General features: G+C 45.0%; 1 protein-coding gene across 2 annotated transcripts; it reads right to left on the bottom strand.

Annotated features, from left to right (window-relative positions):
• Positions 1 to 6,169: 6,169 nt before the first annotated feature.
• On the bottom strand, positions 6,170 to 19,414 carry LOC134489002 (zinc finger protein 692-like). 2 transcript variants are annotated; one of them, XM_063291391.1, is made up of 11 exons: positions 19,017 to 19,414; positions 17,508 to 17,958; positions 16,790 to 16,821; positions 16,069 to 16,602; positions 15,089 to 15,140; positions 13,728 to 13,868; positions 12,601 to 12,663; positions 11,692 to 11,770; positions 9,630 to 9,744; positions 8,372 to 8,471; positions 6,170 to 6,550 (listed from the first exon to the last, which is right to left on the bottom strand). In XM_063291391.1, the coding sequence occupies exons 2-11, from the start codon at positions 17,696 to 17,698 to the stop codon at positions 6,232 to 6,234; spliced, it is 1,626 nt and encodes a 541-aa protein (XP_063147461.1). In that variant the 5' UTR covers positions 17,699 to 17,958; positions 19,017 to 19,414; the 3' UTR covers positions 6,170 to 6,231. The 2 variants fall into 2 exon arrangements, with proteins under 2 accessions (XP_063147461.1, XP_063147462.1); XM_063291392.1 differs by having other exon boundaries at positions 17,508 to 17,926.
• Between the last annotated feature and the right edge of the window lie 3,732 nt (positions 19,415 to 23,146).

The following is a 23,146-nucleotide window of genomic DNA, read 5'->3' as shown; positions in this document are numbered from 1 at the left end:
TACAAGTAAATATCAGACGTGCTGCCTGCAGAAAAAGAGTTTGCAGAGAAAATGCTTCAGAATGGCTGGGATCTCACATTGCCCAAACCCAAAAGATGATTTGCTTGTTTTGGTTTAGTGACTGTGGTTAGTAAACCATAATTTCTGACTTATACTGTTGTGCAAAATCAGCTAATCGTGGTCTATTAAGTGAAACTTGATTAAACCAATAGGGCCTAATGCAATGTGTAGATAACTTTCTAGCACCTTGCCTTTGTATCTTTACAGAGATGGTATTGGTCACTTTGGTTGATGACCTGTGTCGTGAAGAGGGTACCTGGGTGAGGGTAGTTGTTGTATATTTGTTTAGTCACTTCCGACTCTTCGTGACTTCATGGGCCAGCCCACGCCAGAGCTTCCTGTCGGTCGTCAACACCCCCAGCTCCCCCAGGGACGAGTCTGTCACCTCTAGAATATCATCCATCCACCTTGCCCTTGGTCGGCCCCTCTTCCTTTTGCCCTCCGCTCTCCCTAGCATCAGCATCTTCTCCAGGGTGTCCTGTCTTCTCATTATGTGGCCAAAGTATTTCAGTTTTGCCTTGAATATCATTCCCTCAGGTGAGCAGTCTGGCTTGATTTCCTGGAGGATGGACTGGTTTGATCTTCTGGCAGTCCAAGGCACTCTCAGAATTTTCCTCCAACATCACAGTTCAAAAGCATCGATCTTCCTTCGCTCAGCCTTCCTTATGGTCCAGCTCTCGCAGCCATATGTTACTACAGGGAACACCATTGCTTTAACTATGCGGGCCTTTGTTGTCAGTGTGAGGTCTCTGCTCTTGACTATTTTATCGAGATTTATCATTGCTCTTCTCCCAAGGATTAAGCGTCTTCTGATTTCCTGGCTGCAGTCAGCATCTGCAGTAATCTTTGCACCTAGGAATACAAAGTCTTTCACTGCTTCTACATTTTCTCCCTCTATTTGCCAGTTATCAATCAAGCTGGTTGCCATAATCTTGGTTTTTTTGAGGTTTAGCTGCAAGCCAGCTTTTGCACTTTCTTCTTTCACCTTCATCATAAGGCTCCTCAGTTCCTCTTCACTTTCAGCCATCAAAGTGGTATCATCTGCATATCTGAGATTGTTAATGTTTCTTCCAGCGATTTTAACTCCAGCCTTGGATTCCTCAAGCCCAGCACGTTGCATGATGTGTTCTGCGTACAAGTTGAATAGGTAGGGTGAGAGTATACAGCTCTGCCGTACTCCTTTCCCAATCTTAAACCAGTCTGTTGTTCCGTGGTCTGTTCTTACTGTTGCTACTTGGTCGTTATACAGATTCTTCAGGAGGCAGACAAGATGACTTGGTATCCCCAGTATCATCAATATGGTGATGATACCCAACTGGACATTGTGATATCCAGGGCAGGCTGAAGATGCTGTCAAAGTGCTGTCCTAGTGCCAGAAGGCTGTGTCGGTCTAGATGGGAGAGAACAGACTTAAACTCAACTCTAGCAAGATGGAACTACTGTTGATACACTGGGGTTTCTCTACACCCCCTATTTTACCTATGGATGGAATTGTGCTGCTCATGAAGAAGCAAGTGTGTGACTTGAGGGTCCTCCTGTACTTATGGCTCCTGTAGGATCAGCAGATGGAAGTCATGGCCAGCAGTGCCTTTGTCAAGCTCCAGCTAGTGCACCAGTTGCAACCTTACTTGGGACAAGAGGACCTGACTACAACAGCTCATGCCCTCATCACTTCTTGATTAGACTACTGCAATGTGCTCTACATGCTGCCATCAAAGAAAGTAAAATATAAGCCATGGGTTTACAAACCACAAGGGATGGGTTCAAAGAAGAAAAAGTCAGAAGCAAACAAGCCAGATTTTGGCTTAGCAAGGTATTTGAACCCAGCTAAAACACTGTGTTGGGGGACGTGGTGGAGCTGTGGGTTAAACTGCTGAGCTGCTGAGCTTGCCAATCGGAAGGTCGGCGGTTCAAATCCGTGTGATGGGGTGAGCTCCTGTTGCTAGTCCCAGCTCCTGCCAACCTAGCAGTTCGAAAACATGCCAATGTGAGTAGATTAATAGGTACCGCTTCTGCGGGCAGGTAACGGCGTTCCATTTAGTCATGCCAGCCACATGACCACGGAAGCGTCTACAGACAAACGCCGGCTCTTCGGCTTTGAAACAGAGATGAGCACCGCCCCCTAGAGTCGGACACGACTGGACTTCATGTCAAGGAAAACCTTTACCTTTACCTTAAAACACTGTGTTATTGCAGTCACTGTGGCCTGTAAATTTAATTTAATTGTAATTGTTAATTAGGTTCCCTCAAATAGGCAGAGCAAGGACAAAAACTAAACATTATTCAGCAAAGGAGCCCTTTTTAAGAGCATTCTTTCATATCTCAGAACAGTGTTCCTGCTATTGAAAAAATAGTTGCATGTCAAAATGTGGTTATCATGTAACATATGCCTGGTTATGTTTTTTTTTAATCTTTATCTTTTTAATTTTTTTCTTGTACTTCTTTCTGTAAAACTTGTTAAGATAAATAAACGTATACAGTGATTTAATACTAGCCAAACACTTAAAACAAGTAGGTAACTAAATATGGACCCAATGTTAGTTTATTTGCAAATATCTCCCACTGTCTTATTTTGATTCTGGCAGGGGAAGGTCTTTTTATTTGTTTCCAACCTTCCACCAGATTTAGAGATTTAAAGATTTCACATCCATCTCCAAAAGAAATTAAAAACAGCAGCCACCATCTCTTTTGGCACTGCAAAATTTAGAAATTCAGAATTTTAGTATTTGTTGCAGCCCCCACGTAAATGAAGAAAAATCACAGAATGTAAACAACTATATTTAATTTCCTGAGAACCTCAGCTTTCTTATCCAAGATAATGCAACTTTTTAATCTTCACTAGGGTTACAAGGCATGGTGCCTATGCAGTGTCTGAAATCTCCAATTCCAGGGAAGCTGCTACAAAAGGCAGGAGATCTTATTCTTCATAGCTTCCATGATTAGCAGAAGCAAAATAAATTTTGCAAAGTGCTTGTCAAAATAAAATAGATTCCGTAAATTTGGTTTTTTGGTGTCACAATTTGGTTTTAACCCTTTGACCAACGTTTGCTTCCAGAAACATAGAACGCAGATGTATGGGCTGAGAACATTTCGTGTGAAGTCTCAGGACAGTTGCCTGGTAGAGAACTCCTTGGACTAAATCTATACCCTTCTAGGACTCTATGGGTTTGGCATGTATAGCCTTGGCATAAAACTGGGAATAATTCTCCAAAACTTGTAAAATTAAAACAAAGATAATGTACTTATATACTAGATACACTGGAGCATGGAAAAGTTCTTAAAAATTTAGGGAGATATTCAGAGATGTATCTGCCTTGAAAATAGCCCATGTCATTCATATTGAACTGTATGGTACAGTTGGACATCAGGAGTTGACCACAGGAAATGTTTTATGACATTTGCCAAATTTCATTTCCACGGGAGTCATGGGTCCCGGATTTTGGATGCATTCTGCAAATTAGCCCATTTCAGGCACCTTGGTTCAAAAATTGTCGCCCTATGATGGACCGTTTTGCCCAGTTGAAGGTTACACACAGACAAACAGGGGAGTTTTAGTAGTATATAGATGAGGGTGGGAGGAATCATTCACTCCCACACTCAGAGTCCAATGAGGCACACTCAAAGCAGGACCTCATTCAGAGAAGCTGCGGAGGAATTCCTTTAAGGGCAGGAGATGTACGAGCTGCAGAGATGGCACCATTGCTCGAGGAATGCTCAGAGCCCTCTGATAACAGCCTTTCAATACATTTATTTCTCTCAACATCCTAGGAATGAGTCAAAGGAGTAATATATTAGACATATGAGCTTTCTTAAGCCAAGTATACACGTCTTTTGGACCTCCTGACAAAGGAGAAATCTGGATCCCGTGTTATTCAGGGGATAAGCTTGAAGTCCTCATCATGAAACGTTTTGCTTTTCAATGTTTATATAATCCTGAGGGTATGAAGAAAGCTGCCTTGTGATTATTACCACCTAACCACGATTCTTACTAATCTGCCTTTGGTGACAAAGCTGAGCCTGCTGGAAGCTGATTGTCACCCTACGCATCAGGGTAGGTATGTCCAAAACAGGTAGGAGTTGAGGCAGATGAGGCATAAACAGTTCAAAAAATACAGTTCATCACGAATGAAAAGCCAAGGTTGGCACAAATGCTAGATTGCATATACCACTCACGAAACTGCGGCTTCCTTCCCTTCATTCTTGACTCGCAAATCCTTTTTCTGGCTCCTTGTTTGACTTAGAAATTTCTGAGTGGCCGCACCCCGTCTCCAGGGGGTGAAGCAGGAAAGTGCAGCTCTGACTGGCAAAGATGACACCTCTTGCTGGCTGTGTGGAGCACAACAGTGAAGACTATTCATAGGAATGGCTGATAACACAATTTAAAATCTGGGCAGGCTAGACAGGAGTGGAAAATTAGTCAGAACAATGTGCATTTAATAATGATGTACAAATAGAAAAATAATAGCATATGAAACTGTCAGCAGAATACAGGCTTCCAAGAATCTCAACTTCCACTTAAAAAGTACAAAAAAAATCCCTTGCAACCTTTTTCCTGCAGCCATGAGGATACTTGCTGAGGATTTTAGGCTTCGACATTTGTGAGCAATGCCACATGGCTCTCAGAAGTCAGCACGCACAATTTCAAATAGCTGGGGCTAAGGCTAGAATATTCTGCACGATACCTGGCCCCTTGCGAAGTCAATCATCATGGTTACCAAAACATAATGGCATAAAATAGGCATACCTGTACTGCATACAAAAACTGCATCACTTATGCAGGCTGCAAAATGGAGTTTTCTAAAAGCCAGCACAGATCCCTCCACATCTTCCATGATCAGCTCAGCCCAACCAGCCCGGAGGGCGTGAGTCAGGGCTGCACCTGTATTGGCCTCCATTAGCTGTTCTCCAGGTCCCCTTAGCCCCTCCCCTTACACTCACAATCTGCAAAAAGGTTTGGGAGCCAATCACCACAAAGGTGGGGCTTCCGAGAGATTCTGATTGGACTACAGGCACATCCACATGTCCCCCACTGAACCAAAGTTCAGTCCTTGCTCCTTGTTCTTGGACAGGACTGCGTGATGCAACCTTCCTCTCCTCCCCAAAACTTGCTGTAATGTCACACTTTGTGTCAGGGATGACATCTCCCCTGGTCCTATTGACTGCTTTTGGTTGCTGTGGGCATGTCCCTTCCCTACCAACTTCCCTCCATGGCCATTTCACTTTGTGCTGTTGGACTGACACGATGACAGGAAAGGAGCAAAAATCTAGCCCTGTGTTTCTCAACCTTGGCAGCTTGAAGGTGTGTGGACTTCAACTCCCAGAATTCCCAGCTCACTGGGGAATTCTGGGAGTTGAAGTCCACACACCTTCAAGCTGCCAAGGTTGAAAAACACTGGGCTAGACCAAACTGCTGATCAGATTTGTGTAGAAACAAATGCCCCCACTCGTAAGTCCCTCTGTGAGATGCTGCAGTGACCTATTTATTTCTATAGCACCCTGACAGGCAGGTCACTGTACAGAGGCCCTGATCTATTGATCAGAGGACTCTGGGCAGCAGCTTGCCTGTCGGACTATGTAAAACAAATATCCTGAGATGGAGGTGGCTCTGCTACAGTCCAACAAGCCGATTGTCCCAAGATCTCTACAGCAGCACTTACAGTGAAAGGTTCAGATAGATGGCTAAACAGTCATCTGTCAAAACTCATCTCCTGCCCCAGCTCTAGCACCATCCCACGTTAAGCGGTATGATTAACGTGGTCAGCGTTTTTCCCACTGGCAGGGAAATCCACCGATTGTTGCAGCTTAACTTGCCCTGCAGTAAAGGGTTAGGACAGCATGGCTCACTGGCCTCATTCGTGAAACAGAAGAGACCACCTGTGTAGACAGAGCAAATTACACCAGTGTACTTTTGTTCCCCCCTAGATGGAGGGGAAACACATCAAACCTCTAGACATTCTGGAGCCAGGCAAAGCAGAACCCAAGGTTGTCCTCTTCTTCCAGAACGGAGCCCAGAGTTGCTGAGCTGAAAGGATGTGACTGGGGGGACCTTCCCAAGAGGTTAGGGCCCGTGTGTCTTTGCTGATATTGCAACCGTGCTGAGGTAATGCAGCTGGACTGCAGGAAGTGTCAGGAATTCTCTCTGCTGTTGTTTTTCTCGTTCTGCTGAGTCCATTATTCGATGATGACGGTAATGGCAAGGGCGGGGGGCTCCACCCTCTTCCCCATGTCACATGGCTGACTCTGAACGGGGTCTTCCACCTGCTCTGTGGCAAGTGGGGAGCTCAGGGGTGGGGGCTCCTGTGCTGGTGGGGGAGGCCCAGTGGCCCCCTCAGGATGGCTTTTACTCTTGTGCGCAGTGACATTGTCCTTCTTCTCAAACTTCTTGCCACAGAGGTCACAGGAGAACTGGTAGAACGAGTCGGCATCATGCTTTTTCATGTGCCAGTTCAGGGACGCTTTTTGGCGGCAGGTGAAACCACAGATCTCACACCTGGGCAGAAAGGAAGGGGGATCACAAAAGGGGGCTGCCAGAAATAGGTGATCAATTCAGCTTTGGCACTCCCCACCACCCTCCCCACAAGAGAGAGGGGTTGTCTTTGTACAACAGGGTCGAGCAGTTCCTTTGCTGACTCTGGCTGAATGTCTCAGTGGGCGCAGCACAGCAGACAATCCACACTGCGTAAGATTGCCCGGGTTACATCAGGAGCAGCCACGGATCCCAATATCTCTGCTCCCTCTTTGGAAACTAGTCGGCTGTCTTTTTAAAAAAACATTTTAAGATAAAATCAGAGGTGGGGCCACCATAAATATATACTGTACGTTGGGGTGGAATTTAATTCTCCCATGCCCTCTCTGCAGTGTTTCACCCCTCCTGTGTGCCCACATGGAGAGGGGATGAAAATAAAAATGCAGAAGGACTCTCTAAAGCAGGGTTTCTCAACCTTGGCCACTTTAAGATGTGTGGACTTCAACTCCCAGAATTCCCTAGCCAGCATGGGTTGGTGACTGGCCGGGGAATTCTGGGAGTGGGAGTCCACACATCTTAAAGTGGCCAAGGTTGAGAAATGCTGCCTTAAAGTAAATCTAGACTTAACTGCAGTTTCTTGGCTGAAACATTCCCTAAGCCACAGAGACAAAGGATCTCTCCTGCAGACGATGTCCTGGTTGCACTGCCTGGATGTTCCCTGCCTCTGGACACCCAATCTCCTATCAGACACTGAAGCCATTTTACCTTCACTCCATTTCCCTCCACCCTGGTGCCGCCTTCCCAGAGAAACCAGCTTGCTCTTTAAAACGAGCCTTTTCCTCTCCATAAACCTGGAGCACTACTCACTGTTTCTCCTGAGCTGGGCCTTCTTCTGCTTCCTGAGGGGACAACGCTCTCTGGGCCTTCTACTAACCCTCATTCTCAGGCTGCCTCCGCTTCTCCAAAGACCTGCTCTGGCCCTCTTTTCCAGGTGAACTCCCTGAAACCCAGCATTCATTCTCAAAACGCTCTTTGATCAGCCCGCCTTTATCTCTTCTTTGAGGCTAACCAGCAAGGAAGAAGCCAGGAGAATCTCCTTTGCGGCTTGCTTGGATTTTTTTTAAAAAAGAATTTTTGTCTCTCTTTGGTCAGAATGGAGGAGCTTTGGTTAACCTGCCTTTGAGGATGTGCTGCAAGGCCAGTTTTACTGGGGAAGTAAAGATGCTGATTCCCTGTCTGGGATGTCAGTCAATGTGGAAGAGGATTTGCTTTCTATTCTTTTCAGAACCTACAAAGTGGGATTGAGAAAGCCACCTGCTTTATGCTTTACAGGTAGTCCTCGAGTTACGACCATTCATTTAATGATGGCCTGAAGTTATGACAGCCTCAGAATGGGTGCTTTACGGCCTGTAAAGCACTTCCAAGAGTAGCAAAACATTACACCCCCTCTGCAGTCACATACTGCATTATGGGTGCTTGGCAACCAGCTCGCATTTATGACTGGTTGCAGCATCCCACGGTCACGTGCTCGCATTTTGTGACGTTTTTGCCATTTTCATTGGGGAAGCTGGATTTGCTTAATGGCCGGTGATTCGCTTAACAACCGGCATAAAATGGTCGTAAAATTGGGCCGGGTCACATGGTGACTTGACTTACAACCGCGGCTTATGATAGAAATTCTGGTCCCAACTGTGGTCGTAAGTCAAGGACTACCTGTACTGGGAAGGCTTCTCGGTTGGCGACTGTGAGAAGCAGGAGGTGGACTTGCTGAGTTCGCTCCAGGAGGGCCCTTTGATTGCGCTTAGGTAATTTCTGCTATTAGGGGGCATTGTGGGGCATACTCACTGTAGGGGTTTTTCCCCAGTGTGGATCCGCCTGTGGATAATCAAATTACTGCTCGTTCGGAAGGAGCGGGCACAGAACTCACATATGTAGTCCCTTTTATCTGCAAGCAAGGGCAAAGAAGGTCATTGGCCAGCCTGATCCTAAAGGCACAACCTTCGTTACAGAAATGGGCAACCTATAAATCTTTTTCCCCCAGTACTACAGTCAGGGCTGGTCCAAGACATTTTGATGCTTGAGAGCAAATAATAGGATACTTCCCCCTGCTCTTCCTTTTCCATTCTGGGCTCAAAAGTGACCAGTCTGGTTGCTGAATCTGATTTCTGTGCTGGTGACTGAGCAACATCCTAATGAAATCTATCTCTATTTCTGAACAGTTCACAAGCAACTTAATCAACACATAATTAACAATTTGCAAGCAAAAAATCAATGCAAAAACACACCAACAACCCCCCAACCCTCAACCCAAGTTGTTCCATGAATTTGATTCTGTCCATGGAAGGATAATCTGAGTCAGAAAAGAGGAAAAGAGAAGTAAGGAGTGGTAGAAAATAGTGGCGGCGGGGTGAGGTGGGTCTAGCTTTGGTGTGGCACCATGTTTTTTGTGGGTGCTTCTCTGATCAGCCTTTAAAAAGGTATCTATAGCTTTCCACAATGAAAAAGAAAATTAAAATCTAGACTATAAAAGGGGGATTCTCTCCAAATTAATATACCGTGTTAATTTCGAAAGTGCATCAGAATTGCTGGACATCATTTTCTGGCAGTCTGCACATCACGCTAAATCACAAACCAGGATAACAAAGCACAATTACTGTGGTCACACGACATGCTATAAGGCCCAAAACCAGCCATATGAGGGATTGATGTGATGGTCTTGTTCCCACAATCACTAGCTTCTCACCACACGCTGAAGGGCAGATGACTCATAATTACGGCCTGCTTTAACCACTTCCCTCCCGAACGTCCTCCAGGGTAATTCCTTTTTGCCACCTAGCGTCCTTTTGAATCATCAAACTTATAAGCTATGACAACTTGTCAAAGGCCACCAAACAGCCTTTCCGGCTGGGGAAGAACTGGAACCTATCCACGTCCAACATTATCGTTGGACAGTGGACAACCTGGTGCCCTCCGAGTGCTCTGGAACACAACTCCCAGAATACCCCGATCATTGGTTAGACAGGCTGCAAGGACAATGAGAACTGGAATTCAAAACATCCAGCAGGCGCCAGACGGATGGAAGAGGCATTCTTGGACTGCTCACCGCTGTGCAGTTTCTCATGCTCCTTGAGATGTTTCTTGAAGTTGAAGGACTTGCCACAGCTGGGATCAGAGCAGGTAAAGGTCTTTTGGTGAACATGCTGGTATTTCTTATGGTGCTGGAAGATGGGGAAAAAGAGGAAAAAAATAGCCCAGAGAGAATACAAGGCTCTAAAACCTGCATCACTCCTTCGCTCACATAATTCAAGGGTTTTAGGAAGATCTTTTAGTGGTATATTGCGTACACAATGATGAGATTCTGCAGTAGCTGGACCATGCATACCTATTTCTCTGGATCATTCTTCTAAAGTAAAGAGGGAACTTTCTTCTTTAAATTCTGAGATTTGTAGTTTTCTATTAACGTCGGCACTTCTGGTCCAGCCAGATGCCAACAAACAGGGCATAATAGAAAGCGTACACCTTGTTGCTTGACTCCAAAATACTGATGCGGAAATTTAAATGAAACACAGACGTCCTGTTGGTCACTTGTATCCGCCTCCAGAACAACCCTCTGTGTTTCTCAAGGGCGTGTAGCCACTGAGTGGGTGTGTGTCTGCATCAGTCGATGCTCATGGAAATGTTCAGTTGAAAACTAGAATATGCATTCGTAGGTAGCCATATGAAGACACCTTTCTTCAGCTAAACTGTTTGGTCTTCTCTAACGAATCTCGCCTTTATCCAACATTTGCATCTGTTTTTGCTGCTGCTGGAAATCCTAGCAGTCCACTTCAGGTTTTCACAGGGTCCCTTCGAACGTGTCATCGCTAACTAGCTATGGGTTTATTCCTGTCGTATGGATAGAACATTATACACTGCCTCGTCGTGAGACTCGGGATGCTGCACAACCAGGTTGAAATGACAAGACCGCCAGATGAAAACAAAGCACTACGTACATGCCAAGATGAACATCCGCGATCAACTGGTTAGGGTGAAGGCATGGTCAAATTTAAAAAGTTCTAGCCTGTTTGCAGGATGCAAGGAGGAAGGATGTGCACATACCTTCGGGGGAAGCATGTTCCCGAGGCAGGGGGCGGAGAAGGCACCACAGAGAAGGTGTGCCATCCAGCCCAGGTTCCATGTGTGTCCCATGGGGGGGGCCCTCCCAACAAGCCCTCTCGTGATGTTTGGACCAGGTGGACAATCTATTTTGGAAGGATTATGTATTATGCTAATACAACCTGGGGCTACGTGCTGTATAACAGGCTTTTTAGCTAATCACCAGCACTCTGAACTGGGTGCAGAGGCTTCCTGGCGAACAGTGCAGCAACCTCAGAATCAGTCTTATTATGCAGTGGTGGAGTGCTCCACTGGCACTCTGACTGCTGCATTCTGAACCAGGTGCAGCTTTTGAGTCATTTCCATTGGCTACCCTTCAGAGTACACTGCAGTACCGGTAGTCCTCGACTTACGACCATTCATTTAGCAACCATTCCAAGTTACAACGGCGCTGAAAAAGTGACTTACCGGTCCTCGCACGTATGACTGTTGCAGTGTCCCTGCAGTCATGTGATCAAAATTCAGGTGCTTGGCAACTGACATGTATTTACGAAGGTTGCAGCATCCCAGGGTCACATGATTGCCATTTACAACCTTCCCAGCCAGCTTCTGACAAGCAAAATCGATGGGGAACCATGTGATTCACTTAATGACAGTGTGGTTCACTTAATGACTGCTGCAAAAAATGTTATAAAATTGGGTGCGATCATAACAACCGCACTGCTTAATGACAAATTTTCCGATCCCTATTGTGGTCATAAGTTGAGGACTACCTGTAGTCCAACATGTGTTGATCAAGGCATGAGCTACCATCACCAGGGCATCCTAGTCCAGATAGGGTTGCAACTGGGGTGCACCAGCTGCAGTGGGGCAAAATCTCCTCTGGCAATAATTGGGTGCTATCAGCATACTGGTGATAGTTCACTCCAAACTGATGGATGACCTCCCTGATCATTATGAAATGGCACTCTGAATTGGGGATCTAGGGCAGGATGTCGCAATACTTCCACCTCCCCTCCATCTCCTCCCAAAAAGAGATCAGTGATCCTTGGTGCTCCTCCATCACTTACATTCAAGTATTGGCGATTGGAGAAAATTTTCCCACAGCCATCATAGTCACAGAGGAGAATCTCTCGCTTGGCTGCCTTCCTATGAAGAAAGGCAAAGATGGGAAAAACAGAGAAGCCAAAAAGGAAGAGGAAATATGTCAAATCTCCAGGCTGAAGATCCACAACAGAACTGCAGAACTATCTAACACAACTTCTGTGTACTCTAGCCCAATGCACAGAAGTATTTTATAGACCTCTCCCCCTCCCCAAGGGAAACAACTGGATTGTTTAGAGGCTCTCAATGGGTCAAAAATAATTTGGACAAAGAGAGCTAAAGATTACATTTTACTTAACAGCAACCCGTGTAATTTTAATCAAATAGATCTGATAGTAAAACAGGTTAATTAACAGTTTTTAAGAAGCAGCTTTTCCCAAAACACTTTGCTAGACGTTTTCAGTCTGCAACTTCCTGAAGTCCCCATGACTCCAACCAAAAGAAGGTAATTACAATAATCGATTAGGTTTTTAATAACTTTGATATTATTAGATAAGGTTTCATGTGTATGAATCTTTAGTAACTTCTGTCTTTCCAATAATCCTGAAAAGCTGCGGTGGGCCTTCTTAGCTGCTGCGCTCCTTCTTCGGATGCTGTAGCTGTTCCTTGGGGTGCAGCTGCTTGGTCTTGTGGGTAATGATGTTTTTTATTTAATATTGCATTGTTTTTGTTGTTGTAAACTGCTTTGAGCCTTATTGGATTGAACAGCATATAAACTGAAGTTTGTAGGTAAGATGGATGGATGGACGGACAGACAGACAGACAATCTTAACCAATCTTGCAGCTTTAACCAACCTACCTAAACTTCCATATACGTTCTACTTTTGGCCCAAGTTGGCTGAGGAGATCATGAAGAACCGTGAACCTGAACTTACCTGATCCTCTTAGGACCAATTTGGGACATCTCTTCATCTCTTGGCTGTGCCTGCTTCTTGCAGCTAGAAAGAGAGATTGGGATTGCTTTTCATGAAAACTGGGCTAAAAATGGCAATAAAAAACATAGAATCCATCAATGACTCAAATCAGTCAATAATAAGAACAAGCATTTCTACACAAGAGCTTTGGGCTGACAAACATGGGGAAAGCAACTGTCTGGAGAACTGGTAGAGAAATGAAGGAATAGATTAAACCTGTCTAGGACCTTGGATGGGTCACACCAACTTCATGCTGTAGACTAGCCTGGACTTCTGCTTTGATGGACCTCTATTCTTTAAGGCAGAGGTGCAAAACCTGAAACCCCAGGGCTGAACATGGCTCTGAGTGCCTTGGGTACAGCCCAGACTCTTCCTTGACATCATTAAGATGCTAATGGGGAAAATTATTAACTATGTGAAAGGTAATCATATTAACTGTGTTGAATTAATTCAGTGTAATTATATTTTTGAGAGTCAGTTTGGGGTAGTGGTTAAGCTCCGAAGGGCCACAGAATCCTCAGTCTGAAAAAAAAGTTGCAGTGTAAAGTATAAAGAACTGGTTATATGCTATCTTTAGTACCTCATAACTAAAAAAGACATAAATCTGGGGCATTTCAGATAACCATCTGAGTACAATGACGTTTTCCTTTTATAATGCAGTGTCTTATTATGACCCTGTTACATCCCAGATACAAGTCTATCTGGGACTATCTGGGTTTTCCTATAGGGTGAGGGCACCTACTTAAACTTGGCTGTTCCTGAAAAAGCTAAGCAAGACCTGGTTAGTACTTGGATGGGAGACTATTAAGAAACCCCAGGACTGGAAAGTTTGAAATAACCCAGAAATAGGCAGTGCTAAACCACTTCCTGCCATGCTATTGATTCATTTAATTTTAACTGGCCTGTATTTTTAAAATCACTTAGCTTGAGTGTTCAGTTGAGATGTTCTATTCCATAAGTTACCTGGTGGGAATTGCACATGAAGTGGTATACAAATGATTAAATAAAGAAATGACTTCCTGGTTGGCCTCTCATGCATCCATACTGAGCTGGACTCTGCTGCATTTAAAATCTTCTCAATTCCTTACCTATCCAAGGAAGGCTGATAATTTTCATCTCGCAGGTCATCCATATATACCACATTATCTTCTTCTGTGAAATCTTCTCCTTCCTCCTCTTCTGGTGGGTCAGACACTGATTCAGGTGTCTCCTCTGGTGGAGTTAAAATCCTGAAGAAAGTACAAAAATGAAAAGCTGAGATTCAGGCCATAAAGATCCTTCATCCTGGATGAATCTCAGCTTGTTTAGTTTAGTACATTCCCTCCTTTTCAGCTGATGTGGCTAGTGGTAAAGAATACTGAGAGTTGTGAATCAATGTAGTTCCTCACACTATTTTAACTAGAGATCTGAAGCAGTTTTCCCCTAGTGGTCATCCTCCAGATGTGTGGACATCAACTCCCAGAATTCCCTTGTCAGTATGTGGCCACTGCTGACCATTCTAGGAAATCACACATCTGGAGAACACACAGTTGGGAAAGGCTGAGCTAAAGACTAAACCTGGAATCCTTCTGTGCACCTGGTCAGAGATGCTGCGAGCTGTAGTTCAGCAATACCTGGAGGACTAGTTTTTCATTTCTTGCACTAGCTTTGGAGGCAATTAGAACAATTATTAGGATAGCTGCACTCCTACCTTTCCCCATGGATGGAAAATGGGACAGAAAATCCGGTAGAACTCACATCCTGCTATACTGCCTCATGGTGGCAAGGGGTGGTGGGTCTGTCTCATGTGCCAGGAAGGACGAGCAAAGAACACTGAGACTATATGCCAAGAGGATATACTGTCAACAGGATTACCCAAGACGTGAAGGTCATCCTAGCTTCCTAGCTAAAGCAAGCAGGCACTTATATTGGGCAGCAACAATATGGCAGGATGCTGCAGGCAGCAGACGATCACTTTAGTGACAATGGTAAAGGCATCATTTCATACTGCATGAAGGCAGTGGTAAACCACTCCTGTCTTCTACCAAGAAAATCACATGGGTAGCAAGATAGAGTGATTGAAGTGGTTGCTAAAAGTTGACACCAAGTAGAGAGTACATAATCAGTCAGTCAGTCAATAAATCAATCATTAAAGATGCCCAAATCCCAATCATTGAAGGACGTTAGTAAGAAAATTTCAGGAATTTATTCTGCTACGTTCAAAAAGAAAAGGAAAGAAATGGATTTTTGTATAGGATGGTGAGTACTGAGGCTCAGAACAAATCCCTGGGATCATTGTTCTCCCTGACTGTGTCTTTCCAATATGTCTTTTGCACCAGGTTTCTCCGACAAATGTCAGTGTTATAAAAGACAATGTCAGTCTTGTAAACCTGAAAGCCATTTGCCCTCGATGTATAGCAAGCAAGGTCCATCTGGACCCTGGTATGATGATGTGAGAGGAGAAATGTACCTTTCGGGACCTGGAGGTTCAGTGCTACCTGGAATCTCATCTGGGGCAGCTGCTGGAAGAGAAAACAGGGCCGTGTCAGATTGAGAGAACAGGATCAGCAAAACTGCAGACCTTACAAAGTAGTCAGTTAAGAGGAGCTTGGCCGCCAAAGCTCAACAGTGGACATAAAATCACTCCCACGACCATTTCCCTACTTATTTCTTTTTTAAAAAAAACACAGGCATCTACTTGGTTCGTTTTAAATACTCTCTTGCCTGGTTAGCACTGGTGAGTAAGAATCACCTCTAGGGGATCAGACAGAGATGCATTTGAAAACTGCAGATGCCTTCCTCTCTTTCTTGTTCCCCCAGAATATATGTTTTGGTGGGTGAAGGATAGTGAGCTTTGGTAGGTTGGTATTCCCTATAAATCTATTTGTTAGGTTCTTTATTCAAGAGCAATGACAGCCCTTCTATTCTCAATATATCCCACACTTCCAAAAATAGGATGCCTTTCTTTTTTTCAAAATGCATGTTTCTTGCCCACATTGTTGTGAACACTAGAGTCTTGATTTTAGGGGGTGGGGGAGGAGAAAGATCTAGATTCCTCACTAGCATTTTGCAGGGTTTTCTCTTTCTTAGTAACTTTGGGCTGGGCACAAAGTAAAAGCGTTATTGACATGTTGGTCTAGGCCTGGCCACGTTCAGATGGGTGAACTTCAACTCCCAGAATTTCCCAGCCAGCATGGAATTCTGGGAGTTGAAGTCCACACATCTGAAAGTGGCCAAGGTTGAGAAACACTGATCTAGGCTCAAAACCTTCAAATAAACTTCTACACACAGCCCAGATAGTCCACAAGGAAAACCTCACCCGTGCCCACTTTTGCCCCATAGCCCCTTCCTCTTTGAGTATCCTGCCAATCTGCCCCCTTTCCCCAACACAAGTCTAGTCTTGCTGCCTCCCAGCAATATCAGAGTGGGACCTCCGGCCCCTCCCCTCACCTGTCTCCTCCGAGTTCGAGTTCGAGTTTGGGCCGCTCAGCAATTCTGCCTCTTTGTCCAGGCCTGTGCAACCGGCAGGAGACATGCATGTGGTCCTCTCTCTGTCCACACCGCCCTCCTTGTCCTCTTGGGAAGATGGCTCTACCACAGGACAGGGTGAGCTGGAAGCAAGTGCTAACGAAATGGCATGGGCCGCTGCTGCCCTGCGAAGGGAGCGCCGGCGTCTGCTGACCGGGGAGGGTGGGGGGCTGGGCTCGGGACTGACTACTTCCTCCTCCTGCGCCTGCCTGCCCCCCGGGGCTGCTTGGCAGAAGGGTGGCGGGCAGATCTTTGGGGCGGGGGGACTCCAGGTGAAGGTATGGCCAGCCAGACACTCCCACATCAGCTGGCTGGAGACCCTCTCCTGCTCCAGCAACGAAGGCTTCACATTAGGGATGAAGCCACATTCCTGGCTATGGTTGTGAGAAAGGACAACCAGATGCTGCAATGCCTCGGAAGGAAGAGGAGTGGGGCCAGTAGTGGGATGGTCTGATCCTGGAGAAAGAGGAGAGAAAAAAAGAGGCCCAGCTTTAACGGGGAGGCAAAGCTTCAGTGTGGAATTCCCCACTCCAAGTTCCAAGCCTTATTTTTGATCTCAAAGGGAGGAACTGAAATTCTGTCTCATGAACTATATGAGTAAAAGGCCTCTCCTGGACTACAGAGCATTGGTCAGGGTGTTTACCTGTTTTCAGTACTGAGGCATGGGAACTGTACCTGCAAAAGAAAGATAAGAGGTAATAGAGTAGGCAGGTGGAACATGTGTCCTGGCACATGGGTAATAATAATCTCTAAGCTGCATCCAGCATCCAGAGTAATGTTAATAATAAAAAGCAGCAGCCCTGGAACTTTCAAACAGAAGCTCTCAAGTTTGGTATGGTCTTCAATTGTCAGAAATCTGCAGCAGCTATACTACCTGTGGAATTCTGGGAATTGAAGTCCACACATCTGAGAGTTGCCAAGTTCGAGAAACACTGCACTACACCAAACTTCTCCGACTGTTTCTGCCAGCTTCTCTTTTAAAGTTCTCCCAGCCAATTAATGGAGACTAGATTAGACCAGAATAAGAACAGGGAGAAGGGTGTTAGAATATCCCAAAACTTGTATCATGGCTGATGGGAGTGACACATTCTCTATGAGAAGGAAGCAGGCATGCTTATTAATAAGCCATTTTGTTTTCTAAGTGAAATCTCAGCTTGATATTCTCTTTCTCAAAAATAGCAGCAAGGCTGCATCTCTCAAGAGCATTTGCCCAAAACCAACCAGTTCAACTTCCCATTAAATTGGCATGAGACATGTCATGCAACCATTAACTTAAATTCATAGCGGTCTAATGTTGGATGTTTAGCTAATATTTGGACAAAACCCAGAGGTAGAAGCCGTCTTCGTGCACAAAGCCTCACCTGTCAAGCAGATACTTGGCCAGCTGGGAATGCAGGGAAAAACCCAACTGCTCTTTGAGCTGACACCACTGCTCCAGGTGGCTCCCAATGCGGATACGGCATTTGCTGCGTCGGGCGTCCAGCTCTTTGCGTTTCTGCTTGCGAATAATCTCGGAGGCCCGCTGGCGGCCCTGGCACCCATGCTCCATCATCTCACTGAACTGGACAGACTGGCAGATTAGGAATCTGCACAGAACAGCGACTGGATCTTAAGTACATTACAAGCCAACCAAGTGAGATTTGTCTCCAGCCATCGTTGAAAGATCTGGTGGCTCTGGCCAGCATAGGCACCAGCTCTGCCTTCTGCTTCAGGAGTTGTAGATATTCCAGCTGATGATCCCCATTCTCCAACATCAGAGGACTTTAGATGGCACCTCTGCCTAGAAAGAGGTGATGAATGGGCAGCCCTAAGCTGAGGAAGAGGACAAGATGTTATCCCATGTTCCTGGTCACACATAAACTCCAAGATGTCTGTTCCATATTGTAGACCCAAACGGAATTTTATCACTGTAATAATTCTTGTAGACTGATTTAGGAGCACCCCATGCTCATCGAAGAGAGCTATTTATATTATCACTTTATAAAATATGTTCCTACTTGGGTATATTTATTTATATTTATAAAATTCATTTGGACCTTTCCAAGCACAATGGAACTCTTTGGTGTCAAGGTGCTAGACAGACATGGCAGCAAGACTGAATATTCCATAAACTTATCTGCCCCCTTTTTTGCAAGGCAGATGCATCTTCAAGAAATGCCTAATAATCATCAGTGGCCTCTGGCATGAATGCAAGTGTGGAGCCCTCGGTGCTCTCTGAGCCTTGTAGTTTTCTTGGAGATGTTTCATTGCCAGATTGGCAGCATCTTCAGTGCAAAAAAGATGTTGCTGGTCTGGCAATGAGACGTCTGCAAGAAAACTACAAGGCTTAGAGAGCACCAAGGACTCGACAGCTCAACCCTGAGCTACCAATATTCTCTATGAATAAGAGTCTCCAGAACTCCTTTTTTACTGAGCTAAAACAAGAGACAAGATGAGGATGAAAAGGATGCTCAGGGCACAGTGAAAAAGCCTCAAAGTCTATAGTTTCTAATAGTCTTAAGATAAGGTACACAAGATATTCGCATAAATTGAGTTTTTTTATTTATCGAGGACGACGTTCCACTGAACCCAGTAATGTTTTTTGGTTTGCGCCTTCAGAGGTATACTTAATGCGGGAATAAGATCGACATAGTTAAACCTGCGATCCTAATCAGGATAAGAGATTTTAACTTGCACCAAGAGCTACTAACGCAAGAAATGAATAGCAATTCTGCGCTCGTTCGTATCAAACGTCGGCGGTCACTCTCCGGTCCTCTCCTCTCGCCTTCCGGGTGGAATTTGGAGCACAAGCAGGTCGCTCGGAACGCGGAGCGCGCGCAGAAGTGAAGGGTGGGGGGCGGGGGAGGGAGGGAAAAGGCGGCAGTTCTTACAATGGCAAAGCCAGAGACGCACGCGGAGCTTCGGCTTTCCACCTCGTTCCACCAGTTTCCATGAGTTTGCACGCGGAAATCCTACGCTGTCCCACAGGGGGATTTGGCGACGCGCCGACAGGCGAGAAGCCTCTCCTGGGCTTGCCGACGCAATCGTTCCTCTCTTCTGGCCAGTTTCAAAATGCCTGGCGGGCGTGTGGCTCCTGTGCCGCTGCGCGGGACGAGCGTCCCAGGACGGATTCGAGGTTCTCGCTTACGGCATCCTCGAGGATGTCCGTCCGGCTCCTCAAGGATCAGGTTGCAAATCCCGGATAGGCTCGAGAAGCGGCTACACAGCTGAAGCGGAGATAGTTGCCGCCCGGCTTGGAAACGGCAACGGCACAGGAAGGGGCTGGATCAGCTCTCGGCCGGGGCTGTGCGTGGCCTGCATCGGCGGGCGAATAGGAGGAGCAGATCCGGGGTTGTGGGGGAGGAAGAAGCGGCAAAAGGAAGGCGGCGGCCCGCTGGAACTCGATCTGCGGGACCGTGGGTTTAATCGTGTGTTAATTTATTCCCTTGGAGAAGTTCAGTCTCCGAAGTACATTTCCAGCGGAGGGCCTGGTGGCAGCTTTCAAACCGCGAGACCGACCGGAGTGGGAACTTCCGCATCCTGGATTCGGTTCGGATTCTTGGGGCGCTGCAGCTAAGCCGTGACAGCCGCGCGTCCGAAGTTACGATTTAGAAAGGAGGAAAGGGCTAAAAGTCGGAGCCTTGCAACCAAGCGCGATTTCTCCTGATTTCATTGGATGTTTACGTGGATCCAGCAGGGATCCAACCGTCAGTCGTGGAACAAAAATAGGGATCTCTTGATTTCACATGATTTGCACGCTGGGACCACAGAAACCACCTTGAAATTCAGATCCCATTTGTCTGCATGCAGCCATCATAATCACAGATGTGGCTGTTTATGGCTTTACTTTGCTAGAAAAATGTGGGTCATAAAGCCCTACCCAGCTACTCTTGGGACCGTAGTGAGTTGGCCCATCCTCTGTGCTTTGGATTGCTCCCCTCCAAGAAGGAAGAGGGGCAGGAGCTTGGGGTCCTTACAGGCTGGTAATTGTGGGGCAAAAGGGAGGGAGTTCATTTTTCATTTCTTCAGCAGAAAGTGAGAGAAGTTGGATCTGTTCCCGAGTGGGATAAAGCACGGTTAGCTGGTTAACATGGAGTTCACCATGAGCTTGTAAATTCAAAGTGGATGCTTCCTCCACCGGGGCAGATATAGTTGCTCCAGTGGCCCTAGCTCTCCCTCATGGGAACTGCCTTTCAAGAGATGATCTTGAAGAAAGAGTACACGGATTGTATGCCCCTTAGTGTCTCATGAATGAAGCAGCAGAAAAGCACATTAAGTCAATAAGAACCACTGGCCCTCAAACCAGGAAGTGCAGTAGCTAAGTACGTGCTCCTAGCCATCTGGACCTAGAGTGGAAACAGTGATATCCTGCAACATAGTTCACTTCAAAGAAGAAACGCCTGATTCTGTCTTCCTTTTCAAATACATTTTCTCACAGCATTTAGTTCTTTTCTCTGCAATCCATGCTCTTGACAAAGGACCATTTCCTTTTGGGTGAACTGTAATCAGATGTGAAAAGGCCACAATCATTAGGATCTGAAGGACCGCCTTTTCCCAGTTAAATCTACCCCACCCACCAGATTGGGGAGGTGGGGTATGTTACGGGTCCCCCCCCATTAAGGAGGTCCATCTAGTGGGACGGAGAGGAAGGGCCTTCTCCATGGGGGCTCCCTCCCTGTGGAACATCATCCCTGCAGAGATAAGGCTGGCCCCACCTTCATACTCTTCCAAAAGGCCCTGGAGACACGGCTTTGCCAGCCAGCCTGGGGAGCCCAGGTTCATGCAGAGCCCATCAAGTGGTTTATTTGAGTGTATTGTTGCTGCCAGGGGCGTGGGGGTCTCGTGGGTTTTGTATTTGAAGTTTTATTTCTGTAAGCCGCCCAGAGTCACTGTGCGTGAGTTGGGCAGCCATATAAATCTCTTTAATAAATAAATTAAATAAATAATTTTTCTTAGTTTGGTATGTTGCTTGATGCAAAAAAAAAATGACTGGTCCTTCAAATTATATGATTGCATTTAAAAAAAATCGTTTTAACCTTGATGATCTTGGAGTACAAAGTTGTTGAATTCATGTTTGAAATCAAGATACAAGATAGTCTTATTTTTTAAAATTGTAACTATCAATATCCACTGAGCACTGCTTTCATTTATTTAAATGATTGGATCAGTACCCCATGTTCAAAGGGTAGTTCACTGTTTGTATGGACAGCCTTTCATATACGGTGGCATGTATGAAAAGTGGCAATTTAGGGAAAAACCATTTCATCATGACAGTTATTTCCCCAAGATTTCACTGGAAGCTAGAAACTCATCATTTAACCAACTGGATCCTTTGAGTATGTTCTTGTCATCATCCTGCACAGTGTTATTTGCAGCAAAACAATTCTATCTGATCTTAGAAACCCTGGAGAGGTTCAGTCATCTCATGATGCTGGTGTGTACAAAGCTTGACTAGATGCCTCTCACTGTGTGGTGAAAGTACTGTTTTAGATGGAAAGGGATTTTTTTTCCCTACACAGTTTGATGTTGAGGACACTTTTGTTATTTTCTTTCCATGGTGTTCTCAGTTTTAAGAATTCTACCTTTGTTACTTGAAATGGATCCAGTGCTGGATGTCCAGATATCTTTTCCTGCAATCCAGAACTTCCTCCTGATCAATTCTTCTGCCTTGTGTTTCTTTTTAGTTGTATACGTGTTTTTTAAGAAAACTTTATTAAAGCATTTTGAAAATAGACATAAAAACTAAAAAGGTTGAAACAAAGAAGCCTACAAAGAAAAAGAAAAAAAAGAACTAAAAAGGTGTAAAAAAACACAAAACCAACTACTACGAAGGGGTTTCCAACTTTCTATACCAAAGATATAGATAAATCAATACCACTCTCTTACTCCAATTCATATTATAGTAAACATTATTTCTATAAAGCATTTAAATTCTCATTATTACACTCCCTTCTAAAAATTACCCTCGCAATTAAAGAAAAACTTATAAAACATAATTTGGAACCAAATACAGTAACAAACACTATCCTTCACCATAATTTGGCTCTATCTGCCAACTAAACTAACATTAACCAAAAATATAAGAATTCTCCAAACAGCATAAACATGTATCTCAACCCTTAAAAAACCATCCTGATAACCACATCTAAACAATATCCTAAGCATTTACCAAAAATGTAGGAATTTTCAAAACAGCATAACCATTTATCCAAACCTTTAAGAAACCGTCCTGATAAAACACATTTAGACAATTACCCCACTTCAAAGTAAACCAGGGCATTTACATGTCTCAGTATTATGTACAGAGCTTTCTTCTTGTCACTTTCAATTCTACAACTTGTTTTAAAAAGCCCAAATATTCATCCAAAATCTTCCAGCCTCTAGAATTTACTATTCTTCCTTGATCATGGTGTGGTGGCAACACAATCTTCCTATCTTCAACTATTGACAACTCAATTTTCCTTTGACTATTTAAATGTAAGTCATCAGTTCTCATCTTTTTCTTTGGAGAAACCACTTTACTCTTCAGGTAGTTTTCAGCCTCAGTTTCTCTCATTTCTTGTGACAATTTGGACTCCACAAATTGTCATGAGTAAGGATGGCCAGCAGGGGGCTCCCTTCCAGACTGTTAAGCGCATGCGTAGCACTGAGGAATTGGTGAGCCATTCCAAGAGGCACAGATTGGGACCGCCTTAACCTGCGGGGTTTATATGGCTGGGTTTTTCCCACGCTTGTTCAGTTTGTTAGGATTACTGTTATGTATTAGCAATAAAACATTAGAGAACAGTTCCCTGTCTCAGAGTGTTTCCTGGGAGTCAGGACACAAATTCTGAGAAATGCTCCAGGACTTGAATAACAGCATTGTAGAGACATTTAAATATCAAATTAATTTCCTCCATATTTCTTAACAGTAAGATAGATCATGGTGCCCTCTAGTACCTCAGGAAGGTAAAGTTATTGTAACTGAACACTCTCTCCAGCCTTTTCATCTCCGGTGTGGCCAATCAGGAAAATAAAAAGT

This window comes from Candoia aspera, chromosome 2 (assembly GCF_035149785.1).
Source record: "Candoia aspera isolate rCanAsp1 chromosome 2, rCanAsp1.hap2, whole genome shotgun sequence".
Taxonomy (NCBI): domain Eukaryota; kingdom Metazoa; phylum Chordata; class Lepidosauria; order Squamata; family Boidae; genus Candoia; species Candoia aspera.
The sequence above is the reverse complement of the archived record's forward strand: the minus strand, read 5'-3'. Positions and strand labels throughout refer to the sequence as shown.

Coding starts and splice junctions, on each gene's coding strand:
- LOC134489002 (XM_063291391.1), bottom strand. CDS start 17,698: ATGATGGAGCATGGGTGCCAGGGCCGCCAGCGGGCCTCCGAGATTATT. Junction 16,603..16,789: donor TGCCTCAGTACTGAAAACAG/GTAAACACCCTG, acceptor CTCTTTCTCCAG/GATCAGACCATCCCACTACT. Junction 12,664..13,727: donor TATCAGCCTTCCTTGGATAG/GTAAGGAATTGA, acceptor CTCTCTTTCTAG/CTGCAAGAAGCAGGCACAGC.